The sequence below is a fragment of the Ictalurus punctatus genome, chromosome 14 (genome assembly GCF_001660625.3).
Source record: "Ictalurus punctatus breed USDA103 chromosome 14, Coco_2.0, whole genome shotgun sequence".
NCBI lineage: Eukaryota > Metazoa > Chordata > Actinopteri > Siluriformes > Ictaluridae > Ictalurus > Ictalurus punctatus.
The window spans coordinates 17,488,600-17,516,362 of NC_030429.2; the positions used below are offsets into that span (position 1 = coordinate 17,488,600).

At 37.9% G+C, this 27,763-nt stretch overlaps 1 protein-coding gene across 3 annotated transcripts; it reads left to right on the plus strand.

Moving 5' to 3' along the window:
• On the plus strand, nucleotides 1-27,454 carry wasla (WASP like actin nucleation promoting factor a). Of its 3 annotated transcripts, XM_017486041.3 has the most exons (12): nucleotides 3-446; nucleotides 8,242-8,376; nucleotides 8,940-9,026; nucleotides 9,731-9,827; nucleotides 12,128-12,151; nucleotides 15,271-15,451; nucleotides 16,225-16,267; nucleotides 17,110-17,263; nucleotides 18,489-18,506; nucleotides 21,256-21,800; nucleotides 22,746-22,854; nucleotides 26,302-27,454. In XM_017486041.3, exons 1-12 carry the CDS (start codon nucleotides 342-344, stop codon nucleotides 26,361-26,363), a joined length of 1,560 nt encoding a protein of 519 aa, XP_017341530.2. In that variant the 5' UTR covers nucleotides 3-341; the 3' UTR covers nucleotides 26,364-27,454. The 3 variants fall into 3 exon arrangements, with proteins under 3 accessions (XP_017341532.2, XP_017341530.2, XP_017341531.2); XM_017486043.3 differs by lacking the exon at nucleotides 12,128-12,151 and having other exon boundaries at nucleotides 1-446; XM_017486042.3 differs by lacking the exon at nucleotides 18,489-18,506 and having other exon boundaries at nucleotides 6-446.
• Nucleotides 27,455-27,763: the final 309 nt, after the last annotated feature.

The following is a 27,763-nucleotide window of genomic DNA, read 5'->3' on the forward strand; positions in this document are numbered from 1 at the left end:
ACCCCCCCCTTTCTGGCTGCCTTATCGGTTCATCCACCAAGCTGCCATATTGGTTTGAGGGATCGTTGTCGCTCTGGGAGTTCGGGATGAAAGTTTACATTTTGCAGTTTGTCGATTATTGAAACGTGCAAACTGACTGTTATTCTCGGAATTACACGTTTCGTTTGTGCAGAGGTTCGTGGAGAAAACACAAGCTCTGAGTTGGCTCTTTGCGGAATGCAGTTCCAGGATGGGCCGAGTGCAGGCCACGATGATGTCTGATCGCATAGATTTCACATAAAAAAGAGGAAACTTTCCCAGGATACAAACACCAGGATTCATCGGCCTCGTGTTTCTGCACCATGAGTGCACCAGCGTCTCAGAGGAGGTTGGCTAATGTGGGGTCTTTGCTTCTCACCCCGCAGGAGAACGAGTGTCTCTTCAACTACCTTGGCAGGAAATGCATCGTAAGTTCTGCATACTGTGACTTTGCTTCAAGTTCAGTCTGCGACTCTGTTTTATGATCGTGTTAAATTTGGCGGTGAAACGGTCGCTTTGCTGCATGGACGTGTTCACAGCGGTGTTTGTTTTGATGCTAAGCTAACCTGTGTTAGCCGGGATTGACGTGGGGAATACAGACATCCTCGAGCAGGCTGCTCGGTCATGGAAAGTGAATTCCTCCGGAGAGCACTTGCTTTAACAGGGGAACAGAAACACATATCACTCTCTTAAGTCTCTCCTTAAGTGTTAGCATCTTGAGTTTACGACTGCAGTTTATTTCTTATTACAGTGTAGGCCAGAGCACCAGGTTTGTTTACCTCCGCACTAAGGTATCCATCTGTAGGTGCACAGCAACAACCAGCACATAAACACTGTACATGTAAATTCAGTCGTGTAAGAGTTCGTTCAACACTGGGTTTTTTTGCTCTGTGGCACTTTAAAGGGCGAGGTAATTATAACGGTTTATGATGCTAGGCACGTAGCATGAAGCGTACAATGTTTAAAAACAAGTGTTCATGTACTCGGTACGCTTTCCGTTAATGTTAGCTAAAATAACATCATTTAGTTGATCAGTTAACGTTTGTAAACTTTATCTAAAGGTCATGACGAGGAAACCTTAAATAATGTTTCCTAAAAATAAAAAAGAATAAGTAAAGAAACACTTTATAAAGTGTTCACTGAGTACACCTGCGTTAGCGTTAACTAGTGTTCCATCCATGACGTAACAAGTGTGTGTAATTAGCATATATTAATGTGATGAAACAAATACAGGAAATAATGGATAACACCATCCATAATCTTGAATACAGAAATGTATGACTTTTGCTAATTAACCACCAGGAACGTTTATATGACATTGCTTCAGTTGATGTGGCATGATTTTATTTATTTATTTATTTAAGTTTTACCTCAGGGAAGGAATAAACATTGGGTAAACAAACAGCTTTGTTTTTATTGTTTGTTCTTTTTATTTAAAAAAAAGAAGTAAATTAATACGTGTTAATTATTTTAACATTATGCATGTTGCGTTAATGTTAAAATGCATAGTTTATCTGCGAACCTTAATGTAAAGCGTAAACCTTGTGACAAGCTAAAGTTAGTGGATGAACTATGCTGACAGTATAGTTTTAACATTTCAGAAGAATGTCCTTGCTTTCTTCCTCAGTTAGGTAAGCCACTAATTCCTTGTCAGAAGAGTTTCATTTGGTACTTGCAAGTATTGTTTGTTCGTTTTGGTCTATGAAATGGTGTTGTTCAGTGTTGGTTCTGAGTGTGTAGGAAGTGTCGTGGGGCCGCAGGGCCTCCTGGGACTAATGGGTCTGTTTGGGATTTGAACTATTTCCTGCTGTTGTGTCCCAGGCAACAGTAAATGTCTCGCAGGGATGCATTAACCACTACTTCAGTTTATTTTATTTGATTTTTTTTACTTGTGTCTACCAGGTAAAGTTTGTGGCACCGTCTTTTGTTTAATGAAGGCAGTTCGTTCCAGCTCAGGAATGGTAACACTCCTTCAAGTTTTGCTTTGCTTGTCAGAGCTAAAAAGAATCTGCTCGTATCAGCAACCTTTTTGTGCAAAGCAGCCGTTTTTGAACTTCATATATTTAGAGGAGAGCGCTTCATATATTCAGGAGAGCTTTCATCAAGCCGGCGATGTTTGTGTAGCAATAAATACACTGATGGTTGTCAGAGTTGAATATGACTCTGAAGTTCAAAGGCAAGCATTAAAGGATGAAACACAGGCTACTTCTTGATCTCCCACAAGAACTCCGATACATGTGCTTGGAAAACTGGCTTACTTTTTGTCTCAGTACAGGCATGAGTGAAAAGATTAGTTTATCATAAGGATATGTCTGCACAATGTATAATTAGTTGTGTAAATCGTTATATTGAGCATATTCGCTGTGATTACAACATTGCAATATGCAAACAAGTGAGATGAGACAGGTTTACTGTGTGGTGTGAGTGTATCAGTATGGGATGCTTTACATTAGTGGAAAGGGGTCTTGGAGTGTGATGAATCTCACACAGTCCAATTATAATAGTTCAAGATTATTGTCTTGCATCAATCTTGAATTGCAAAGGGTTCACCGGTATGTAATATATTGTATAGGGTGTCCCAAAAGTACTCATACATAGGGGACTGTGTTTGCCAGCACCACGTCGGTTGTGTCCTCGTCAGTGGATATTGATGGACGTCCATTTCTCAGTTGGTTCGCAACACTTCCAGTCTTTTCAAATGTGTTAATAAGTTTGACATGGTGTTGTGTGTGTGTGTGTGTGTGTGTGTGTGTGTGTGTGTGTGTGTGTGTGTGTGTGTGAGAGATGTGCTTGCCATGTTTCTTTTTGAAGTTCATCGCAACCTTGTGACAGCATCCCCATCCAGCCATGACAATGACTCCAATACGTTCTTTATATTTTTTTTTATATATGTATAATATATATGCATATAAAATATAAAATCTCACACATATATACACCCACTACCAGTTAAAAGTTTGGAGACACTTGACTGAAATGTTTCTCATGATCTTAAAAACCTTTTGATCTGAAGGTGTATGATTAAATGTTTGAAATTGGTTTTATAGACAATAATATAATTGTGCCGACATATTCATTCCTTTCATTAGAAAACAAACATTTCATTTACCAAAAAAACGCTTTTTTTTAAACCGCTGACTTGGAGCGAAATATTCCGAAAAGCAGCCAATAAGAGTCCAGCATAGGTGGGAACGCCTTTAATACTGTTTAAAAAGCATCTCCGGGAGATTCCCCAAGAAACTGGTTGAGAAAATGCCAAGAATACATTTCTATAAATTCTTGGCAAAAAGGGTGTTTACTTTGAAGATGCTAAAATACTAAATTATTTTGGATTTTTTATCACAACTTAATTCCTATAGTTCCATCTGTGTTATTCCAGAGTTTTGATGACTTTATTATTATTATTATTATTATTATTATTTATTAAATGTGGAAAAAATAAAGAATGAGCGTGTTAAACTTTTGACGGGTTGTGTGTGTGTGTGTGTGTGTGTGTGTGTGTGTATGTATGTATGTATGTATATATGTATATATATATAGGGACCCCTTGTGTTATTAGTTGTGTAAATCGTTATATGATCATATTCACATATTGGTCGTGATTAATGCTGATGTCACAGGACATTGCAATACGCAAACAAGTGAGATGACCAGTCACCGAACAGTTTACTGTGTGGTGTAGGAGTATCAGATAATTCACGTGATTGGAAGGGGGTCTTTGATGAATCTCACACCATCCAATTATAATTGATACAAGCCAATAATCTTGAATTTGAAAAGGGTTCACGAGTCTATAATATATTGTATATTGACATCACATGACGTGTTATGTAATTGTAATATTTTGTCCTTACACTATTTAAAGGTATCAAATAAATATACCGATCTGTACTTATCCTTGTACTCTCTTTTGTAATTACAGTGTCGTTTTTTTGTCTTTTGTTTTTTTACCTGAAAACAGGAATAAAATGTATTTTAAGCTGTGTAATTAATTGGACCTCAAATGGTTGTTTAAGGCTTTATTCCAAAAAGCTAATTAAAGGTACACCACATGCACCTTCCCAGGTAAAAGATTGCTACTAAAGGTACAAATGACGTAGCATTGATGGTACCACAACAGTGACAGGAAAACAGTTTGGTACTATTATTTCTGAGAGCATACTGTCCAGCCCTAAATCATCACTAGCACCATAATCAAGTTCTAAATGATACTTTTATATCTTTTTTATTTCTAGTTTGGAATAATAACTTGCAATACATTCTCCTTTCCAAGCCTATTTAGACTTCTTTAGCTGGTTGGAACTGAAGAGGCAATTGACAGTACAAGCACAATGTTCACTCAAGAACAGACAGCCAAAGTGCAAGGCCTTAAAGTGGACTTTTATAGGGACGACTGGATATGAGACACGACAGCTAGGTCCGTTTCCCGCAGTCATGCTTTCATTCATTACCGCACTGAAATCTGAAGGCAGAGAGTATGGATCAAGTCCAGTTCAGACAATTGGGGACACGGTGGGGGTGGGGGTGGGGGTGGGTGTTCAGGGGGTGGGCCAAAGGGAGGAAGAGAGGGTTGAGAGGGGTCCAAACAGGGATGTGTGCACAGTCAGCAGTTTTTATGCACAGGAAGTGAACTGATCTGCCTCCTCCACTGCATGGTTTTTGCTTGAAGGAATAATAGTGCTGAGCCAGCACTGATCTCAGACTTCCATGTTAGCACCAGCTGAATTTTGTTCAAGGTTCATTAAAGCGAATGCAGTTCAGTTATTATGTTTAGAGTGTTAATGTTATGCAGTCAGTTACACTTCAGCATTCAAAACGAATGATTAATTTCTTCGAATACTCGAACCTGTTGCTTAAGCTCTGACTCAGAAGCTGGTGACACTGGATGCAATCTGATGACCTCCCTCCCCGGAGCCTTCTCAGTAGACCTGTTTGGACCCTGTTTTGGGTTTCCACCAAGCCACTGAGCTGCCTCTGTGTGTCCTTTAGTCAGAATATCCTAATGCTGAGAGTGCTTTTTTTTGAGCAGGAAGCAGTTTTCCCTGTTTGAGATGAAGAAAAGCCATGTGTCGTTATTACTGCTGTTACTGACGTGGCAGTTTAGCACACAGATTGAATTACTTTACTGTCTTGTTTGTCTTCGTTAGCTGCCTACACTGGTGTATTATTCGCATTGGTATTTTCCAGGCCATTTATTATCTTGTTAATCCTCTGATATTTCCGACAATGACTTTGACTTTTGACTGTATTGTGTGTTTGTGTGTGTAAGCAAGCACATTTGTCCATGGAAAATTTTTCATCTTCTCTGAGATCTTGGCTTTGTTCCCTTTGACTGCGTTGCCAAGACGTCGGCCTGTTTTTTGCCTTTGCTAGCCTGTGTCCTAGAGGACACAACTTACTGCTGCTCTCTTTTACGTATGGCACACTCGCACACAGTCAGTATAGACATTGGACTGGTTCTTTTGTTATTGTAGTTCTAATTAGATATTTTGTAAATTTTAGTAATTTTTTTTTTTTGTTTCTGTATTTTCACAGACCAGATTTTTAGGTTTTGTTAGTGTTCATTTCAAGACTCCTTTTGTTTAGTTTTATATATTTACTTTCAGCTTTAGTTTCAGTAATTTATACAACATCTGTTAGATGTATGTACTGTAGCACATACTGTAGTTCTGTGCTGGGACAGACAATAATATAGTTTTAGTCCAAACGCTTAGTACACTGACCACATTTTTGGGGCAAATTCTATATCAGATATTTTTATTTGAGAAATTAATGTAAATTATCAAGACTTTTACTATTAACATTTAATCTTGTTTATTATCTTATTGCCATTTCCTTGTTCTACATACATGTTCTATATACTTGACTCAGTGTGGTACCAATAAAGTCTTTTTCCTGAAGGTATTTATATTTCACTTAAGACAGAGTCAGTTTCTTTCGCTAAGCAGATACGACCAACTGAGAACATGGAATAAAATCCTGAAGGTCAGCACACATGTGTGAAATCATCCGAAGTTCAGCACCTGAAGAGGAAAACATCCTGTGGCTAGTGTGTTTGGACTTTTAACTCCATAAGGCAAGCTGACTAGCGTTAACACGACCGTTAATGTTGAAGTTTGAAAGGCGTGTGTGTTTTGTCAGTAAGTGGAGAAATGTGTCAGTTAAAATCTCAGTTGTGCGTTAGAAATTTAATCAGATGACACTTTGCAGACGATTATCATTTATGTTATCTCTGTGTCATTTTATCATTCAAGCAAGCATTTAGATTTAGTGCCACATGTCCTCAGTTCTGTTGTCGGCTATTTCAAATCGGCTGAGCTTCTGGGGTGTGCGTGCTGGTATACAGATCTTTAGCTATGACGTCCTATACACCATGCACTTACACTACACAGTATGTACTCTACTGTCTAGTGTATGAATATTAGAAGGGTAGCATCATCTCAAATGGAGCTCTAATGGAAGTTATTAACCGGAAGTATAAGGCGTTTCCCAGGCGACGCAGCTAGTTTTAGCAGAATACCCAGAGTCAACGAAAATTTATTTCTTTATTTTACTGTTTGTCAATGTTACCGGTAATGCCCAACATTACCTTTTTTGATATTGAGCAAATTTCTGAGTAAAAGCGCCTGGTAGCACCTCCCCTCTTCCACTGCGTAAGCAAAGCTGTGACCGTTGAGTGCATGAAGTGTCCAGCACTCCCCACTTCGGTTTGTTCGGTTGAATAAGTGCATCATCTGGATACTTAAAATCAGAGCTGCAACAACTAATCGATAAAATTGATAATAATCGATTATGAAAATCATTGTCAACGAATCTCATTATCGATTAGTTGGTCTGCGCGCATCATGGGGTATGTTTACTCACTACGTTACTTCTGTTCCGAAAACACGCTTCGGAGAGTAAATACTAAAGGTGTGTCCCAAATGACATACTATCCACTTGCACTATACACTGTGTACTCTACTATCTAGTGTGTGAAGTTTAGAAAGGTAATATAGTCTCAAAAGGAAACCTGGCGTTTTTTTTTTTTTACTAACCGGAAGTATAAGACGCTTCCTAGTGGACGGCGCATGATGTCATACGCAAGTAATGTGACGCTGCTAGATTTAGCAGATACCCAGAGTAATCGACAATGACTTTCTTCACTTTTCTGTTCGTCAGCGTTACCTTTTATAAAAAGTAATGCATAAATACTATTATATAATATAAAGTTATGTATTAGTTTATATTCTATATAAGTATTTATGCATTATTTTTATGGATGCACAAAAAGCACTGAATTTAACTACAGTCCTAAATAAATAACACATATTCTTGTGTGTGTGTGTGTGTGTGTGTGTGTGTGTGTGTGTGTGTGTGTGTGTGTGTGTGTGCGCGTGTGTATTGGGTTCTCTTCAGTGTTATATAATTGGACAAGCAGTTTATATTTGTAACACTCAGTTTGTGTATTTTATTTTAAATAAGCGAAAAAATGGTACAGAAAGTTTGCCTCCCTCCGATTAATTCGAAAAAATAATCGGCCATCTATTCGATTATGAAAATAATCGTTAGTTGCAGCCGTAGTTGAAATGCATTTGTTGTTGTTTGAATTGTCAGTGTGCACACTCTACTCACTGTTTATACTACAAGATGACGTAGAATAGTATACAAGTATGTGATTTGGGACACATCTTGTTTTCTTAAAGAGGGATGAAAGTAGGGACTTCTTAAGAACACATACGGTCTGCTGATGAATAATATTGAGTTTAGATCTCTTTATTTGGATTCAGCGGGATGATTCCCCCACAGAAACGTCTTTCATATCACGTGCATTCTTCTGCCGGTTTTATTTCATTAAATTATTCAAATAAATTCCCCTTTTGACTAGTACATTCATTCAATGTTTTAATTTCATATTCTGTATTTATGGCATCACATTGATGTCACAACTGAACATCCTGTATCCAAAATATTCATCAGGAAACTAGAAACACGTTTTAAATGAAAAAGCTTTGTTTGTGACGGAAAAAATTCAATAGATTTCTTTAATATTTTGCCAGCTGTTGCTCATAATTAACGAATAACATTTAGATAGATAAAAACAGCTTGTGTGTTGCTAGACTGCAGTTAGTCAGCCTAGTTATTAACTATAATATATATATGTATATGTGTCAGACTCCAGTTGAATTAACTTGGTAGTTTTACAGCTTGTTTGACAGGAAGCTGTGCTTGTGTTCTTGGCAGACCCTGTGTTCAGCAGTGGTGCAGGTGTATGCAGCAGACAGAGGTCCGTCTTGGAGCAAACGATGCTGTGGAGTGGCCTGCTTGGTGAAAGACAACCCTCAGAGGTCTTATTTCATCCGTGTGTTTGATATCAAGGTGAGTTTGCTGCAGATTTCCGTGTGTGTGTGTGTGTGTGTGTGTGTGTGTGTGTGTGTGTGTGTGTGTGTGTGTGTGTGTGTCTGTCTGTCTGTCTGTCTGTGTGTGTGTCTGTGTGTGTGTCTGTCTGTGTGTGTCTGTGTGTGTCTGTGTGTGTCTGTGTGTGTCTGTGTGTGTCTGTGTGTGTCTGTGTGTGTCTGTGTGTGTCTGTCTGTGTGTGTCTGTGTCTGTGTGTGTCTGTGTGTGTGTGTGTCTGTGTGTGTGTCTGTGTGTGTGTGTGTCTGTGTGTGTGTGTGTCTGTGTGTGTGTGTGTCTGTGTGTGTGTGTGTCTGTGTGTGTGTGTGTCTGTGTGTGTGTCTGTGTGTGTGTCTGTGTGTGTGTGTGTGTCTGTGTGTGTGTCTGTGTGTGTGTCTGTGTGTGTGTCTGTGTGTGTGTCTGTGTGTGTGTCTGTGTGTGTGTCTGTGTGTGTCTGTGTGTGTCTGTGTGTGTGGAAATTCCAGATCATGAGTAAATATACATGAGTGGAGAATGGACATTATTCAGTTCAATATTTTGTTTTGCAGGATGGAAAAACTAAGTTCGAGCAGGAGCTGTACACTAATTTTACAAGCAATAGTTCAAGACCTTACTTTATCACATTTCCAGGGGATGTAAGTCCTGTTCGCTTCTAATCATACTATTGCATCCAGTAAGTTTTCCGAATTCGACTGTTCTCTGTGAGAAAGGCTTTCTTTTCTATAAGGATACATTAGATGATTGCTGTGTGTGTATTATATTTTCACACCATTTAATATTTTATTATATTTATTACTTATAATCACAACTTATGGTGTTATCATAATCAGTTTTAAAGCGCACATCTCTTTGGGCTGCAGTTTTATGATGGCCAGCCTCATTTTAGGTCAATTTACTGTGGCATGTCTCAGTGTAGCTAAAGGGAACAGCTGTTGCTATCTGTGTCCACAATAATGTAATAGCAATATCGCAGCCTATCATTGAAAGTGTTATTATTCCTAGCCAGCAATATCAGCAAGCAAAATGAAGACATTAATGACTAAGCGGTTAAGGGGTTCAGCAGTTTATGCCTGCGTTTGATCCCCAGTGATTACAGAAACTGAAATGTAGTGTATTATTTAGTGGGCTTTTAACATGACTGTACATGTTGCATACACGCTGTTCCGCTTCAGCATTCCTTGTAAGCCAGTTATCTTATCAAAGCATCTATGTCTGTGGATTTGCATCTTGTGTTTTATAACTTTTGAGTGGTATTTGTAATTTTTCCAGTCTATGCTTCTTGATCTCTAGCACCGAACATGTGTAGTCTGAAAGGCTGTCTGTGCTCTGTGCTTTTCAGTCTTGCCAGATTGGCCTGAATTTTGCTAATGAAGAGGAAGCAAAACGATTCCGCGTTGCCCTTAATGACCTCCTCTGCAGACGACAGAAGAAAACCGGTGATTATGCCAGTCTTTCTTTTGGCTTCTTGCATTTCTCACTTCTTTTATCCTTCGTGCACAAGCGTCACATGGTGATGTGTTTTATTATTTTTTACGCTAGTCTGTATCCACTTAATATACTCTTCACAAATAAATGTATTCGTACAATATTTATTATGCTAGCACATCTAGGAGGGTATAACCTTTTTTGACGATCTCGCATAATAAGGAAATCTGACTTAATAGTATACCCTTACATTATGCTAGATCCGTATTAACGATATTTCATAAAGTGTGAACGCCTTACACTTAAATATGCTATAAGACTTTTATTATAGCTTGGCTACTTGCTGTTATTTTCCATGCACTTTAACAATAGCATGGCAGTTAGCACTGATTGCTTCTTCACAATGGGTCCAAACCAGAACTAATTCTGCACAGCGCAAACCACATCCTCTCACACAACAAACACGAACCCAGAAAGCACATTGTTGCCTGAACCTCCATATGTTATCACCAACTGATAATATCTAACTGATAGGAAATATGCCTGTTGATAGTCCTTCATATTTTTGTGTTAGTTTTCTGTTTTTTTGAGGAATGATGAACGAAATTAGTGTTGGATGTTAGGAAAGAATCCCTAAACACCTGTTAGCTCAAGTTAAAGTCAAAATAGCTTGGTAATAATCTCCAAACAAAACTGGTTAACATTAGAAACAGTCTCTTTTTACTTGAAATCATTTTTTTGTTATTACTGAGTTAACTGATTGGGGGTGAGTTCTAATATTTGATTAATTATTGATGTAATCAGTAGTGGCTCATGACCATAGTTTTTGGTGAGGCAAGACAACATTAATGACAACATAGCTTCAAAGCAAATTAAGTCGAGGAACACTTATTCTATAGGCTACTCTTTACTTAATTTTTATAGCTAGTCCGTAATAGGCAGTTGAGAGTTGACAACATTGTCGTCCAGTATAGTCTAGCAGCTCAGTTTGAGACGACCCGTGTACAAAAACCACTTAAACGGCCTGTAACTAGATCAGAAAATTTTATACATGTTTCTTCCATTTTCTCAGATTTTGGTTTGGGGGAAAAAGTATTCCACGTGTATTTGTGATGTACAGATATTATCCAGTCTATATCCCCCATTCCCTCTTCCAGTATTTGCAAAATATCTTAAAACATGTTTTTTGGCAGTCATGGAGTATTTTTAAACTTGCCCAATCTGGCAACCTGATCGTTAAATGTCCTGTCTGGTGTTCTTTTTCCACTGAAAATGTTAATAGCGTGAACATGGTGCAGCGTGATTCCTTCCTCAGTGGGTTTTTATTAGCACTTATTCCCATTTTTGCAGTTAATACGCAGATAAATGAGCAAGTGAGGACTTGCACGATTGCAGCATCTTAGAAAGGCGAGCAAGTCAACCGAAAATCGGCTTATATCTGTCAAATATAGCATTATTGTCAAATATCGTTGGTCACTCAAAAGAAGAAATAAATATTTTGCTGGAATTTAAAATGTGTAGAGTTGTAGATGAGGACTATTTGATGAGCAGCTGATGTAAATGCAGCGGCTCTGCCTCACCTGCCCGTATGGACGAGCCGCTACTGTGTAGAATGATTTATTTTTGAGGTGACGCACTTAAACCACAAAGAACTTAAACCATTATAAATTTTTATATTTTATATGTGGCTTCACTTACTTTTTTCATAGAGGCTACAAGTCATTATTCTGTTTCCTTAGTCTATAATATGAATTCTGCAGACTAAGGAAATGATGGTCCTTCTCCTGTCACGAGCACAGCACACACATTCTCTCTCTCTCGCTCTCTGTGTCTGTATCTCTCCCTCCCCCTCGCTCCTTTGTGGCTTATGTCCAGTCCTTCCTGCTCTGTTTTGCATGCTGGGCTTTGAGGTTTGAGGTTTTCTGTGTGTGGATGGAGCGTTTTTCAGACAGGGCTGAGTGTGGCTTATCGTTAGACCTGTTTTCCCTATTCTCATACCTCTCTAATTGTATGTCATAAGCCTTTTGATATTTATTCCCCCAAAAACAATCATGTCTGTAAGACAAAAAAAAATAATCAGAGCTGAGATTTGAGAATAATCAGAGTCTCATAACCATGTAGTCATATTCACGTTCCTGAATACTTCACGTCGGCTTTAGTCTTCTTACAGATGTCTCTCAGTCTAATCCTTAACAAACTAACCTCACACTAAAAAAAAATTGTCACCTGACTTTCAATTCCCTTTCTGCTGAAAAGTTCTTACCTTTGAGTCGCCCCCAATATTTTAACATTGTTAATTTTGTTTTTGCAGAGAAAAGACGTGACCCACCAAATGGTACGTGCTCTAGTACTTGCATTCAATGCTAATTTTAATTTTGATTGTTATTTTAATCAAGCAGTTGCTCCTACAGTGGCACAAATGTTAAGAAATACAGTGAATCAAATAGAAAAATCTTCTCATACTGCTCTTATATTATAAATGACCTGGATAAGTGTACAGCTCTGACGTGTTTATATAATACATGCTGTTATAAATAGTTACATTTATGAGGACATTAATAAAAATAACTGAATGAAATATGGTTTTCTGTTTAAGACCTTCACTTTGAACTAATATGGCACCAGCTGGGGACGCCAGACTCAATATCATTGCCCCAAGTTAACGCTGTGATCTGCCCAGAAAACCTCAAACATCACCATCTTCATTTATCTGTACACAGTGTACTGTTTATAGCATGAAATAAACCTTTGTGCGTATGTGCCTCCTCAACCAAATCTGTATTCTATCAGCAATGTGCTGTTTGGCATTGAAAAGCAGTATTGATCGAGATAGTGAGGCAAGACTCAAGCAGGCTACACTGGGTAATGCTCTGGATGTTACTGGTGCTCTGGAATTGTTGGATTGTAACTTTCCAGATTGTAGCTGGGACAGTGTCTTATGGAAAGAATTAGGGCTGCAACTAATGATTATTTTCATAATCGATTAATCAGCCGATTATTTTATCAATTGGATGGGGGGGGGTGTTCAATAAACTTATGTATTTAAAATTTTTATATAAGTGTTTTTATGGATAATTAAACTACATTCCTAAATTAATAATAAAATCTCACTTCCACTGCACCTCATGGTTTCTGTTACTCACTGCCTTTAGGCATATTGTTTTGCTTATGTGCACTTTGCTTGTAGCATTTTAATTACACATTTCAGACCTTACTTGCGCTCCCACTGTTTATCACTGCGTCTACATTGCGAGTGAGGAGCCACGAGGCCTCATTACATATAGATCGTTCCTGTTATTATAAACACCAGGATTTACGCTGCAAGTGTGCAAGTACAGCATATAATGACAATAAACTTGAATTAAACTGAATCTTTTAAGCAACTCACACCAATTTGCTCAACCCCTTTCACACAGTGGAGCATTGTGGATTTAAACATATGTTTGTGCTTGTGCATCACTGTCATGCTTCTGTGCTACACAAGCGCCGCTTTGCAAGGTTTACAGGTTTCAATCTTCAATTTAATATAAAGTGCCCCCCTGCCTTTGCGGGTAGCACTCCCCCCCCCCCGGACGTTACCTGACGATTACTCCGTCTGTTGGTGACTGAGGCCATGTTGGGCATAAAAGGTAACGCTGACATAAACAGTAAACTGAAGAAATTCATCGTTGACTCTAGGCACGCAATGCGTGTGTATGATATCGTGTGCCATCAACTGGGAAACGGATTATACTTCCAGTTATTAAAAAAAAAAAAGCTATTGTTCCATTTGAGACGATACGACCCTTCTAAAATTCACACACTAGACGGTAGCGTGTATAGTGTAAGTGTATAATAAGTCATTTGGGACACAACTATGTTCTGTTCTCTCCAATACGTGTTTTTGGAACAGAAGTAACGCGATGAGTAAACGTTATGAGATTCGTTGACAACGATTTTCATAATCGATTATTATCGATTTTATCGATTAGTTGCTGCTCTAGAAAGAATAACTTCTTATGAATTGTTCTCAGAAAAATGGGGTTTATTTTCAATCCAATTTAATCCTCTGTTGCAGGGAGGAAGGATTTTTTCTTCTTCCCTTATTTCCAAAGATGCCTTCCAATTTCCTCTTTTTAAATAAGAAATGTTGCCATCTTCTTAATTCTCTGTCAGTCGAGCTTAATCAAATTAGGTTTACTTGACTTGAAGTATATTTGGTTTGTCTGTAATCATGGGGCTCAGTCTGTTTGTTTATATATATATATATATATATATATATATATATATATATATATATATATATATATATATAAAAATATAATATTCTGTAATGTGAATTCTTTTTCCTTGTTGGTTTAAGACTTAAAAAACCCACCAGTCTTTTCTGGGGCTTATACCATCATAGCAAGCTGTGTTTTGTAAGCCCGAGTGTACACCATGCCTGTACTCGAGCTGGAACTGAGGCCCCATCAGTTTTTTCCATATCCCACATGCTGATTGGCAGAACTGTAATGTAACAGTTAATTCTTGTATGGGGATTATAGACAAGTGCAGTGTAAATAACTCAAATTAATGTTTGTTTCTGTACTTTGGTTCTTCTGTCTATTCTCTACTACAGTGAAATATGAGATTTCCTTCCTTCCGTCATTTAACAGTCTCTGTACATCATGGGTCATCAATTACATTTGACCTTGGTACACATTCTTGCAGAGCATAGGTTATTTTTGGTCCCCCTTATTTTTTCCACCTCACATTGTTTTTCCTGAGACTTAGCACACAGAACCACATGTATGTCTTGATGATAGAGCTGTATTTAATACATTTTTTACAGATTGTAAATACATTTTAAAGTAACTGGAAAGAATTTGTTGGAGAATGGGCTGGCACCAGAGAAAACTCACACCCTGGCATATGATGGCAACACTGCCCCCATGTGGACACTTTCAGTTTCCGTACAAGTATGATGTAAACTATATGTAAACATCTGCTCACAGTGCCTGCACATGTGCACAGATTTACAAAGCATATATATTTATCAACCCTTAGACTTTGTATGGATACAATTTGTCATTTCATGAGTCATTTAAAGATTTTTTTTTGTCTTCTCACCCTCCTGACGTTTTATGTCAGAAAGTAAATTCTTGGAAATTGGCATCATTCTTTTTTTTTAATTACAGAAACAAAGATCTGTGTCCTGAGCTATGTCCAAGTTGCTTTAAACTGAGATGGAATTAAAGTTCGCATTGTCGGGAATGTGTGTGTGTGTTTGTGTATGAGATGCACTGTTTGCTGTGGATGGGTTTTAGAACACCCCCTCATTGTCTGTGCATGGAAAGAATAAGTTCTTGTTGGCACCACAAACTCTGAGAGCTCAGCCAGCAGGACAGTCTCCCTGCTCAGCAATATGGATAACAGAACTGGGATTTAAATGATGTTCTCGATAACAGTCATTGTTTTATGTGCTGTGTCCAGGACCCACGTTGCCAATGGCGACGGTGGACATCAAGAACCCAGAAATTAACAATGTGAGCTTCCATAACAATTCCCACATGAACAACATGGTGCACAGTAGCCTTAACAAGAAAGAAAAGAAGGTGAAAGGCAAGAGGAAGAAACTGACGAAGGCTGACATCGGGACTCCCAGCAATTTCCAGTAAGTCTTTTCATTCTTTACCAGGGGACCAGCATCTGGGCTAGATGTCGCCCAATTGATCAGTTTTACCGCTCAGTTACCGGCAAAAATCCACACTGGTATTTTCCCGGTAGTACGAGAGCGGCCTCTAAAGGCAAAATAAATTAAAAAAATTAATTCACTGACACATTTTGTTGTTATTTGAAGTGTTTTTTTTTAATTTATTATTCATTTTGGAGATCTCTATTTTTATTTGTTATTTGGAATGTATATCTTTTTATTTACTTTTATTTGTATTTACTTTTATTTGTATTTACTTTTATTTGTTAATGGTTAATATCTATTAATATTTATATTTATTTAATTTTTTAAAAATTACAGTAAATTTTCATGGTACAGTCAGTACTGTTTATTTTTGTAATAAAGTTCATCAATATTTTACTTTGAGTGTTAGTTTTTAAAACTGATACCGAATGAAAACATATCGGTTGATTAATCCGTTATCGGCAGGTACCGCCCGACTTAGTTATTGGCATCGGTAAAATCCACACACTGTTGGTTGACCTTTAATCTGGGCCACGTTAAGGTATCTGTTCAGGTTTTTTGTGCTGGAATATATTGTTTCTTTGTACATGATTCTCATAATCGAGCATGTGCTGGTTATTAATCCGTGGTCATAATACATATAAAATGGCTGAAATACAGTGAGACAAAGGAATATCTTTTCTGTGTGCAATGGTTTATCTTGCTGTATCCTTATGTACTAACACAGACTCTCTCATGTCTCTTAACAGACACATCGGCCATGTAGGCTGGGACCCGAACACAGGCTTCGATGTAAGTACTACAAGGGTTTGCTCTGTCACTCGTGCTCACCCTCACACATGCATGCATACTGAAGTGACTCTTTTTTAGAACACAATGCCGACCTGTGTGGCACTGGCATGTCAGTGTGAATGGCCTTGTGTTCACACAGGCTCTGCTCTAATTCTGTTACACACCCTCTCATCCCACACAGCAAGTGGCATGTTAAACTTTGTCTCTGCGTTGTACTTATGCATAATAATTACATGCACATTACAGTTTGTATCTTTGCATTATGCTTGTGCATCGTACTACTTGCATACGTATTGCTGTCTCCGCATTGTAGTTGGTATGTAGAATATATACTGCATCTTACATTTAAAAAAAAAAATTTTTTAAGTCAATCAAGAAGATATTTCTCAATATAAAGAAAGCAAAAAAAAAAAAAAAACACACACACAAAAAAAAAAAAATATCATGACTGGTACATTTTTGTTTTTTTGTGTGTATAATGTAATGGGTTATCCTGTTACCCAAACAAAGCCTGCCACATGGTGTCAGGATTGGACTAAATGTCTGTCCCAGACAGTAAAACCCAGTATGCTGCATAATCAAAAATTCTACAATTCTAGGAATTTCAGCTGTTTGAATTTCAATGTTTGCTTGCTGTACATGCATCATTTATTAAAAGAAAACTCGATTTAGAATTGACACCAATAAGGAATTGCTTGATTATTTCAACCAATTAATTTTTATTGGCAGACGTTTGAAAACAACATGCTTTTCATGAGAAGATTGAAAGACTTGTGCTGTAGTTATTTATATTTTATTTCTGAAATTTGATATGTAATTGATTGTTCATGCCTTCATTTCAGCTGAATAACCTGGACCCAGAGCTGAAGAACCTGTTCGACATGTGCGGCATCTCTGAAGCACAGCTCAAAGACAAGAAAACGTCAAAGGTTATCTATGACTTCATCGAGAAGAAGGGAGGTGTGGAGGCTGTCAAGAATGAACTGAAAAGACAAGGTGAGCACTGAACATCACTCCTACAGTATCATATGCACAGGTCATTAAAAAGTCTGAAATACAACCCATAGACGTATATTAATTACGTATTATTAAAACATTTGTTTGAACTTGGACGCTGCATAAGGTAATGCACATTTAATCAGTGAAGCTCTCGCTGCTTTTCACAGGAATATAAATCGATTCGACGTTCCTTAAGAAATATTACAGCAGGGAGCGATTTCACGCTGAATATAAACAAGGCTATTTGGCTCGCAAATTTAAAAGTAGTTTGGTTAGGATTTCTTTACTTAAGAAAGAACTTGCCAAGCAACATAATGATTGTTTTGACTTCAGGTTAGTTTTTATGAGTGGTCTCGATTTGCTCGGATGATTTTAGACTTGATCTCCTCCCTCTTATATCTTTACAATATTATACATCTATATTTGCGACTTTGTGACCGTCTCTTTTGGCACACATAGAGTGACTGATTACAACACTATATGGCCAAAAGTGTGTGCACACCTGACCATCACATCCCAGTCTGAACAGATGTGAACAGCCACATCTGGATGGAGTGCTGCAAGTTGCCATGGCAACGTACAGACCGATTGACAGCCCGTAGTAAGTGTAGTAACGGTTTCAGTGTAATAGTCTTCTAGAATTGGAATTTTACGTAGCAAACACAGATAAGCAAAGTGATGCACACAGATGGTGAAATGTACCAGTGATGTTGGACTAAATATCAGCACTCTCGGAACACACTTGTCCAATCAAATTGGTGGAACTCTTTTATATAAAATGGCAATAACAAGAAAAATTGCAGACCGCTAGGGAATTTCAATAAAGTCAGCTTGTTACCATGGCTAGCTAACCGTCGGTCTGCACTGGTGTCCTTTGGACACATGACAAAGCAGATTAAATGTCCATAAAGTTGGGTTCAGTGCTTCTGCGTGTGAGGAATCAATGTCACTTTTTTTTTTCTATGAGTAGACACACCCAAAAGTTAAATCTAAACCTTTAACTGACCAAGCATGTAGGTTACCAGTTTGCTAACCATTTACTGATAATAAATTCCTGTCCCTGTTTACTGTGAATTGTGTAAATAGCAGTTCAGAGAAAGACTGATGAAGGACTGCTTCCTCTAAATGCCTCCATATTGCGTAACATTTCTTGAAATAAAAGAATTGAGGGACTGTTTAAGCAAAGTTGTATATTTTATACGTCTGTGTTATTTGTCTTTAGGTCCCCCCAGGTGGAATGGTAGGTGTAGCCAACTTTTTTTCCTCTAGCTGGAAAATGAAAGTAGATTTGCATGCACTAGATGTTTTAAGCGATTGTTAGTGTGGTGTGCAGTGTTTTGGCTGGGTTTGTTTACTTGGCTTTCAAATTACTTCTTAAAGAGCCCATGGAATGTCTAAAGGATTTCGGTTTAATTCTTTGGTTTAATATGCTTTTGTATTGGATAGAATGTTTATGGGAGGGATGCTTTAAGCACTCTGGAGGGCATTTCATTGCACACAAATAAAGTATTTGCCCTAAGTTTCTCGATTTTCCATGAGGTGATACTGTAAAACTAAAATGACTAAAGTAAATGTTTTGTCATTCTGAAATGCCTAATTTGATGCCATGGGCCCTTTAAGACCTCCTGACACATTTAATGGATGAGTGACTGCAGGCTTTGTGGCCAAGCCTGTGTGTGTAATGTAGTAATAACTCATTGATCGTTAATGTAAAACAGTTTAAAGGATGTCTAAAGAAAAAAAGTCTGTTTTCACAATCCAATGTGTATTTAGTTAAAATAATTTGTAATAAATAAAAAGTTATAGTTCAAGATAAAATAGATAAGTCATTGTGTAAGATGAGCAGGTGCAAAGCTATTTCAGTCTGATGGCAGCACACTACAGTACATACAGTGCCCTCCACTAATAGTGGCACCCTTGGTAAATATGAGCAAAGAAGGCTGTGAAAAATTGACTTTGTTTAACCTTTTGATCTTTTGTTTAAAAAAATCACCAAAAAAAATACTCTACCCTCATGGATAACAAACATCTGCAATCAATTTCCCATTGATATTCTACATTTTAGTACACCTGGGTGACTAGGAACAGGAAATTGTTCAACCATGACTTCCTGTTTCACAGGGGTATAAATATGAGGTAACACACAGGCCAAATTCCCTTAGTCATTCATCACAATGGGTTAAACCAAGGAATATAGCTGTGATGTGTGGCAAAAGGTTGTTGAACTTCACAAAATAGGAAGTGGTTATAAGAAAATAGCAAAAGCATTGAAAATGCCCATTTCCACCATCAGGGCAATAATTAAGAAGTTCTAGTCAACTGGAAATGTTATGAATCAACCTGGAATTGGACGTGTGTCTATATACGCTCAATGCACTGTGAAGAGGATGGTTCAGGTGGCCAAAAACTCTCCAAGGATCACAACTGGAGAATTGCAGAAGTGAGTTGCGTCTTGGGGTCAGAAAGTCTCCAAAACTACGATCCGAAGTCACCTACATCACCAAAAGTGGTTTGGAAGGGTTTCAAGAAAAAAAAGCCTCTACTCTCATCCAAAAACAAACTCCAGCATCTTCAGTTTGCCAGAAACTACTGGAACTTCAAATGGGATCGGGTTCTATGGTCAGATGAAACCAAAATAGAGCTTTTTGGCAATCAACACCAGAGGTGGTTTTGGTGCACACACAGAGGTAGCCATATGGAAAAGTTCCTCATGCTCAGGGTTAAATATGGTGGTGGAGCTTTAATGTTTTGGGGCTGTTTTTCTGCAAGAGGACCACAAAATCAAGGTCCTGCCGTGGCCATCCCAGTCTCCTGACCTGAATGCCATAGAAAACCTGTGGGGTGAGCTGAAAAGGACAGTGTGGACCTCAAAATTTGAAGGCTCTGGAGAGATTCTGTATGGAGGAACGGTCTCAGATCCCTTGCCATGTATTCTCCAACCTCATCAGGCATTATAGGAGAAGACTCAGAGCTGTTATCTTGGTAAAGTGAGGTAGCAGAAAGTATTGCCTAAAAGGGTGTTAATAATTGTGCCACACATATATTTAAAGGTGTTTTTTTTTATTATTCATTTTTTAAATAAATCTGTGTTCTTTCGATTGTTTGATATCCATGAGAGTTGAGAATTTTTGTGAATTTTTTTAACAAAAAGTTAGACGATAAAGTCAATTTTTCACAGCCTTCTTTGCTCATATTTACCAAGGGTGCCAGTATTAATGGAGGGCAATGTAGGTAGTCAGTATATACACAGTAGCTATAGTATAAGTTCACAGAACACAATAATATGGTTCTAATGGCACAGATGTGCAAAAACAGCAAATTCTTTACAGACATATGTAAAAGTTTGGGCAACCCTGGCCAAATCACGTTTTATTGCGCTTTTTTTTTTTTGTTTTTTTTTTTTTAAGTGAAAAGCAGTAAACAACCTCTGCAGCAAACTATATTTAAAAAATACTGCAAATGTTTATGAACAGTTACTTTCATATTTGATTAACTCAAAAAATAGAAATTATGGCATGTGCAAAAGCTTGGACACCCTTCGAGTTGTAAAGTCTCAACACTTAATTAAGTCATTAATCCTTGATTTATTTGTTTAGTAAAGAGCGTAATAAATTCTCCGACTCTTGTGCTAACACTCAACAACCAGCTCCTCTAAACAGCTGACTGTGGATGAAAGGAAGTGAGCTGATGCCTACAAAGCAAGGAACGTTTATAAAGATATCAAAGCACTACCTGCTCACAATTTCAGTATCCACTGTCCAAAATGTCCTTAAGAAATGTTAATTAAGTGGAACTGTGGATGTCAAGGTAAGATCTGGAAGACCAAAAAGCAAAGCAGCAAAGTTCAGTGAAAAATCCCCCTCTGCTGGAAAGTATTAACTGTGCATAATTTTCCTCTGCTGCATATTTCTTTTACTGAAGAACAGCAACTAATAGGTATTTTTGTAACAAATTCTTTTTTTTTTCTTTTCCTTTCTTTTCTCCTTTAGCACCTCCACCTCCTCCATCACGTGGCGGCCCTCCTCCCCCACCCCCTCCTCACAACTCTGGTCCTCCTCCTCCCCCACCCCCTGCCCGGGGTCGAGGAGCACCACCTCCTCCTCCTCCTTCCAGAGCTCCAACATCTGCTCCTCCACCCCCTCCACCTTCCCGCCAGGGCTTTGGAGCACCTCCTCCTCCCCCTCCAAGCAGGGGCCACCCACCTCCCCCTCCTCCTGCTCATGCCAGCATGCCCCCCCAAGCCCCTCAGTCTCACCCTCCACCTCCTCCACCTCCACCACCAGCCGCAGGAGGAGCTCCTCCACCACCTCCTCCTCCTCCTCCTCCTCCTGGACCCCCACCCCCACCCGAGGTAGACGGAGGTGGGGAGTCCGTGCCCTTGCCCACTGGGGGCAAGTCAGCCCTGCTGGAGCAGATCAGAGAGGGTGCCCAACTGAAGAAGGTGGACCACAATAACAGCCAGCGTCCAGCATCCACCAACACGGGCCGGGACGCTCTACTCGACCAGATCCGCCAGGGCATTCAGCTCAAAACGGTCAGCAGCACTCACTCTCTCGTTCAGAGATTGCACATCTTCCACCATGATAATAGAGTGAAACCTACACAACCTTTTGTTTGGTGTATAAACTCTTACCGATTTACAAAGGGTGAAGACTAAAGTATTTTTCCAAGATTCTTGACACATCAAATAAATACCATTGGGTTATTTTAATTATTTACCAACAAATATGATTAAGTCTGTTTTTAAATGCAGAGGTGCCAACATCAGTGGTGTAGTTGTAGCATTTTGACTCATTACTCTGGCTTTATATCTATGCTTTTCTGCTATTTCAGCTAAAGCAGTCCTCAAACTAAACGCAAATATAATTCCCACAGTTACTTTGAGTTTATGCCAACTTTACGTGAACTGTGAAATCAAGAGCCTTGATGGTGTGAGTCAATAAAAACGAAGTGGGATGGACTGTGGTGTCTTTGTTCAGTGAAAAAAGGAGGAGCTGCTTATTATTAAGAGCGGTCACATCAGAATTTTTCCTTGCTGTCCTCTAGTCTGTTTTTTTTTCTTTCTGTAATAGGGCTGGACAATATATCGATATATTATTGATATCATGATAAATGATTGTGATTACACTTTTCAAAGATGTCGTTGGTATCGTGATTTTTTTTTTTTACATTTTTATTCATTACAAATTAAATGGTACTGAATGGATGCCATTGATTTGATGTAATTTTATGTTATTTCTTACTTAATCTTCTTTAAGAAGATTAAAGAAAAGTATCAAACTCAGTTTGATCATCAATCATCAAACTCAGCCCCAGTCTGTAATATTGTGCTCAATATTTTTGTGACCATGAGACAGAGTGGCATGAAAGTCTGTGGTGTGGGGGGTGTTAATGCTGCTGACAATTTAGGCATTGACACTTTTCTCTTTAATTCAATATGGCTAACTGGATAATGACTAATTTCTCTTTCACTGTGAAGGTATCAGACAGTTCGGACTCAGGCCCACCCACACCTGCTCCTGCATCGGGTATCGTAGGAGCACTAATGGAGGTGATGCAGAAGAGGAGCAAAGCCATCCATTCCTCAGGTAAGAGCTGTTTATTAGAGCTAAAAGACCCCACCTGGAATTTACAACCCCTGGCAAAAATTATGCAATCATCACACTTGGAGGATGTTCACCTGGCTTTCTTACTTCATAGCAATTAAACAAATTACAGCTATGACACACAACAATTTTTGTTTAATAGCTGAACATTCTGGCTTCATGAAACATCTCAAACAAATTAAATTAAATTATTTTAATTAATGGCATATTTTTTCCAGATCAAGTAGAGGAAAAAAAAATATGGATTCACTCAGTGTTGAGGAAAAAATTCTGGAATCATCAACAAACCAAAAAAAAAAAAATCACGATTAGTACTTTTGTTGCTCGTCCTCGGGCCTGAATTCTCTGAGGCATGGATTTCATTAACGAAAAACAGTCAAGCAATCCAAAAAAACCTCCATCAAGCTGGTTCCAATTTTCTCAAATAGCAGTTGACAGATCAGCTTTGCAGCCTTGTCATGGACCAATTTTTTAAAATTTCCGCCATAAATTTTCAATCGGATTGACATTTATCTCACTATATTATATAATATAATATAATGTAATATAGTATCATTTTATAGGCTTCAATTAAATAAAAAGATAAATATAAAAATAATTAAATGAGGCTTTATTTTTGCACTTCTGCCAGTGAAACAACTCAATACAGCCTTGTTGTGTCGTGTTGTTGCAATGAGAAACTCCTGAGGGAGCTGTGGGATACGGTATTGTGATTGTACGCAAGGGGAGGAGGAGAAGAAGTGGAATGTGAATGTGGAAGTGGAGAAGTGGACCCAGTCGCACGTTTCTCTCTCGTTAGTCACGAATCCAAAATGTTCCCAGATTGCCGATGTAACATTTGGTTTCCCAACGAGATCAATCGCAGCGGCAGAACCCGAAGTGAAATAGCAGAATTCGCCTGACTGGATCATGGCCACCGTCCATCACAGCCCTACACTGAATATCACTTTCATCCAATCATCCACACTCCATGGTTGCTTCTCTTTCGTGCACTGTAACCTTGTTTTCTTCTGTTGAGGTGTTAGTACTGGGTTTTGGGGTTTTTTGGGGTTTTTTTTTTTGCTTTTCTATACGTAAATCCCGTTTCATTCAGCAATTTCTTACAGTTATGTCACAAACGTTGACTTCTGTTCCCACCCATTTGTTTTTCATTTGTTTTGTTGTGCATTTTCTATTTTCAAGGCGTATCTCTTTTGTTTTCTATGCAGACGCTTGTCATTTATCTTGGTCTACCCATGTTTTCCTTTTTAACCTATCCATTTTGTTTATACTTGCACCAAATGTTATACACAGCTTACTGGGAGCAACCAACATTTTTGGCCAGACTCCAAGTTGGATTTCCTTCTTGAAGGAGTTTTATAATCCTTTCCATTGTTTCAATTGATAACTCTCTTGTTGAGACCATGTTTCCTTTCAAAAAGTCCAAGTTTAAGGTCTGTTAGCACTCTGTTTTAACTGCAGACTAATTAGCATTTTTTTAAGACTTGTGCTGGTATTTGTTTTAGAAATGCAAAGGTGATTTCCATAATTTTTTCCTCTATTTGATCTGAGGGGGGGGACAGGTCATTAGTTAAAATTATTTCATATAATTTGTTTGAAGTATGTTTCACAAAGCCATGTTCAGCTATAAACAAAAATTGTATTGTGATATCTGTGATTTTGTTTATTTGCTATGGAGTAAAGAAGCCAGGTGAGCATCCTTTAAGTGTGGTGATTCCATCATTTTTATAATTCATAGGCGCATATATTCAAGGCGCTCTTTAAGATTGAATTCACCATTGAGGACATCTAAGAATATTCCTTGGAGGAATTTTAAGGGAGTCACAAGCAAACTGACAGTATGTAAATATTTAATGTATTATGTTTAATATTGATACTTAAATATTTAATACTTTAAATTAAAATTTAGTGTTTAAACATTAAAATTAAGCAATAAAGTTTCATGAAATATTTAAATGTAAGCAAAATTTAAAATCACACACACAGAGTAATGCAATAAAAGATTAGGGGAAATAGTAAATTGATAAACCATAAAAAATAATAATAAAAAATTTACTGCATTTTAAATATACATTTACTGCATTCGGAAGATGCTCTTATCCAGAGCAACTTGTAGAAGCGCCTATAGGCTTCATTAAAAAATATTTTAAAAAAACAAAAAAAAAAACATATCCTCATGCTAGTACAGATAGGTCAGGGAATAAGAATACCTTCAAGATAAAACACAGAGTAAAAAATTAATAAATAAATACAACAACAAAGCAAGTCAAGTTTTTTGTTTGTTTTTCTCCTTCATTTAAGTGCTTAGTAAAGAAGGGGATCTTCAGTTTTCATTTGAAGACAGCCGGAGCCAGAAAAAAGTCTTGCATATCTTTCTTGTTCCTTGAAGGTTGATGATTTGAGTCGAGCCCTGTGTGGATATAAGCATACATGTTCAAGATTACGCTAAGTAAAAGAATAACACATTAAAACCACCTGCCTAATAGTGTGTAGGTCCACACACAACCGTCTCTACAGTTTGCACAGAATGGTGCGAAAAACAAAAAACATCCTACGAGTGGAAAGTCTGCAAGCTGAAACCTTGTTGATGAGCGCGATCAGAGGAGATCTGCTTTTGTACCTTATCCACCTCAAGTTTTGATGTGTTGTGCATTCTGAGATGCTTTACTATATTGTACTATATCCTTCATGGCAGCTCAAAGCAATCTGGCCATTTTCCTCAGCCCTCTCTTATCTGCAAGGCGTTTCCACCCACAGAACTGTCGATCGCTCTGTGGTTTTGGGTTTTTTCCCATACCACCCTGTGTAAACTCCTGAGACCGTTGTGTGTGTGAAAAACCCAGATCATCAGCCATTTCTGAAGTACACACACAGGCCCATCTGGTACCAACAACCATGCCACGATCAAAGTCACAGAGATCATACTTTTTCTTCTTTCTGATGTTGGATTTATTTTATTGCTCTGCTGCCACATGATTCCTGGTTAGATAATGGCATGAGTGTACAGGTGTTCCCAATAAAGTGAATGTTAAGTCTAGATTATGCTAGGTATCGGTATGTAGGTTCTAGAGTGTGCTAGGTAAATGTGTATAGGTTCTAGATTATGCTGTAACCACGAGGATTGGGAATGCTACTGCATGGATTTGGCTCACTGCTCTGTAGATAAAAGGCACTTTTGCGCAAGTGTGGATTTTACAAACAATATCTCTAGTGTACGCAAACATATTCATTGTCCAAAAACTTTCCCTTAATCCCACCTTAAATAGAGTTTCGAAAAAAGGTAAAGGATCCATTCGTCTCAGTGATCATCACTTTAGCTTCAATTATACTTAAACATTTTAGTTTCCTTTTGTTACTCACTAAAAATGGCAAGTGCATTTAGTAGCAGCCAAGATATTAAACAATTAAAACTGTATTTATATTTCACAGACGAAGATGAGGATGACGATGAGGATGAAGACTTTGAGGACGATGATGAATGGGAAGATTAGACCTCGTCTCCTTATGATAACTCCCACTCGGTAGAATAAGTGACACTAAATTCTCACCTTTCCAAAATGTACTCAAACTCTGTACATGTTCTTTCAAATCGCTGTATATTTTTGTTGCCTTTTTTTTTTTTTTTTTTTTTTAATAATTTGTGCAATACCTCATATAATCTGTATAGTATTGTCATGTATCCTCTGTAAAGTAATATCCTGGAATAACCATGTGAAGTTTAATGCCAGGAAGGGCTTTCTTGACTTGTTGATTTGAATGTTTCTGTTCCCTCATTAACAAGGAAAGGGAGATGGACAGGATCCTCTATGTTCTTGTTAATTGTTGATTAACGATTGAAAACGCTATTTTCATACCCTGCTTTTCTGTACTTTTTGATTTTTCTTATACAAGTCCTAGTTTAGCACTCTGTGTTTTGGTAAGAGGTTCTTCTCAGAATATTTAACCCCTCCACACAGCCACCAATCCTGTAACTATGTAAATGTATACTCGGCTGATGAACTACGGTTATGTTTTGCACGGACGTCGAGTCAGAAGTCACTACAATGCCACATTGTGCTGCATTTTCACAGATTATTTCCTGTGGTTTTTAGTACCAGGTTAAGATTTCACTGAACACTGCACGCGAAACAATAGACAGCTTTATATTTGTTTAGTTTCATGCTTTATGGTGTTATTGAAAAAGATAATGCTGTAGATTGAAACTGACAAAGTTGTGAATGCAGTTCGCTTCGAAATATTTCCATCGAACATCCCCAGTAACAGTTTTTTTATTTTTCAAGTCATATCATGAAAGAACACTACACAAAGAGTTCACTAACTTATACCATTTACAATAAGCTTTTAAAAAGCCAGTGCTTTTTAAAATGCATGACAAACACATGCAAGGTCAATACTAAGTATCTTTGTGTAGCAATTAATGCTGTTTTAACAGTATTTGTCTGAATTTTGCTATCCTTCAAGGATTGTGCTGCATTCAAACTATAAAACTGACATCAAACCTTACAAATGGGTTGGAATGTGGAATGAAAACACTAAATTGTATACTTAAATAAATGGTAATATTGGTTCATTTTCTCAGTCATTTGTGTTTGTGTCAGTGTTTTTGTCAAGTCACTTACCTGCTGATCAAATTCAAGTCCAAGGGTGGGTTGTATTGGTGATGTAATGTTATGTAACCTTGACAGAGCAAGTCTTACATGGTTAATTTTGTCCCAGTTGACACACAAATCGTAGATAAATTGGTCAAAGGCGATGTGCAAGTCAGGGAAACTGTAGCTCTTACTTAAGGCAAGACACTACATGGTACACTACTACAGGGTAATTGTTTTTAACAATCAATCTTTGCCATTTGTTTACTGACAGAAATGTATGTTTATGCAAATGAGACTTC

What these genes read in the sequence shown, in the direction of transcription:
- wasla (XM_017486041.3), top strand. Translation starts at nt 342, where the DNA reads ATGAGTGCACCAGCGTCTCAGAGGAGGTTGGCTAATGTGGGGTCTTTG. An exon ending in TCCGTGTGTTTGATATCAAG is followed by an intron (nt 8,377 to 8,939) that starts GTGAGTTTGCTG and finishes TTTGTTTTGCAG; the next exon opens with GATGGAAAAACTAAGTTCGA. An exon ending in TTATCACATTTCCAGGGGAT is followed by an intron (nt 9,027 to 9,730) that starts GTAAGTCCTGTT and finishes TGTGCTTTTCAG; the next exon opens with TCTTGCCAGATTGGCCTGAA.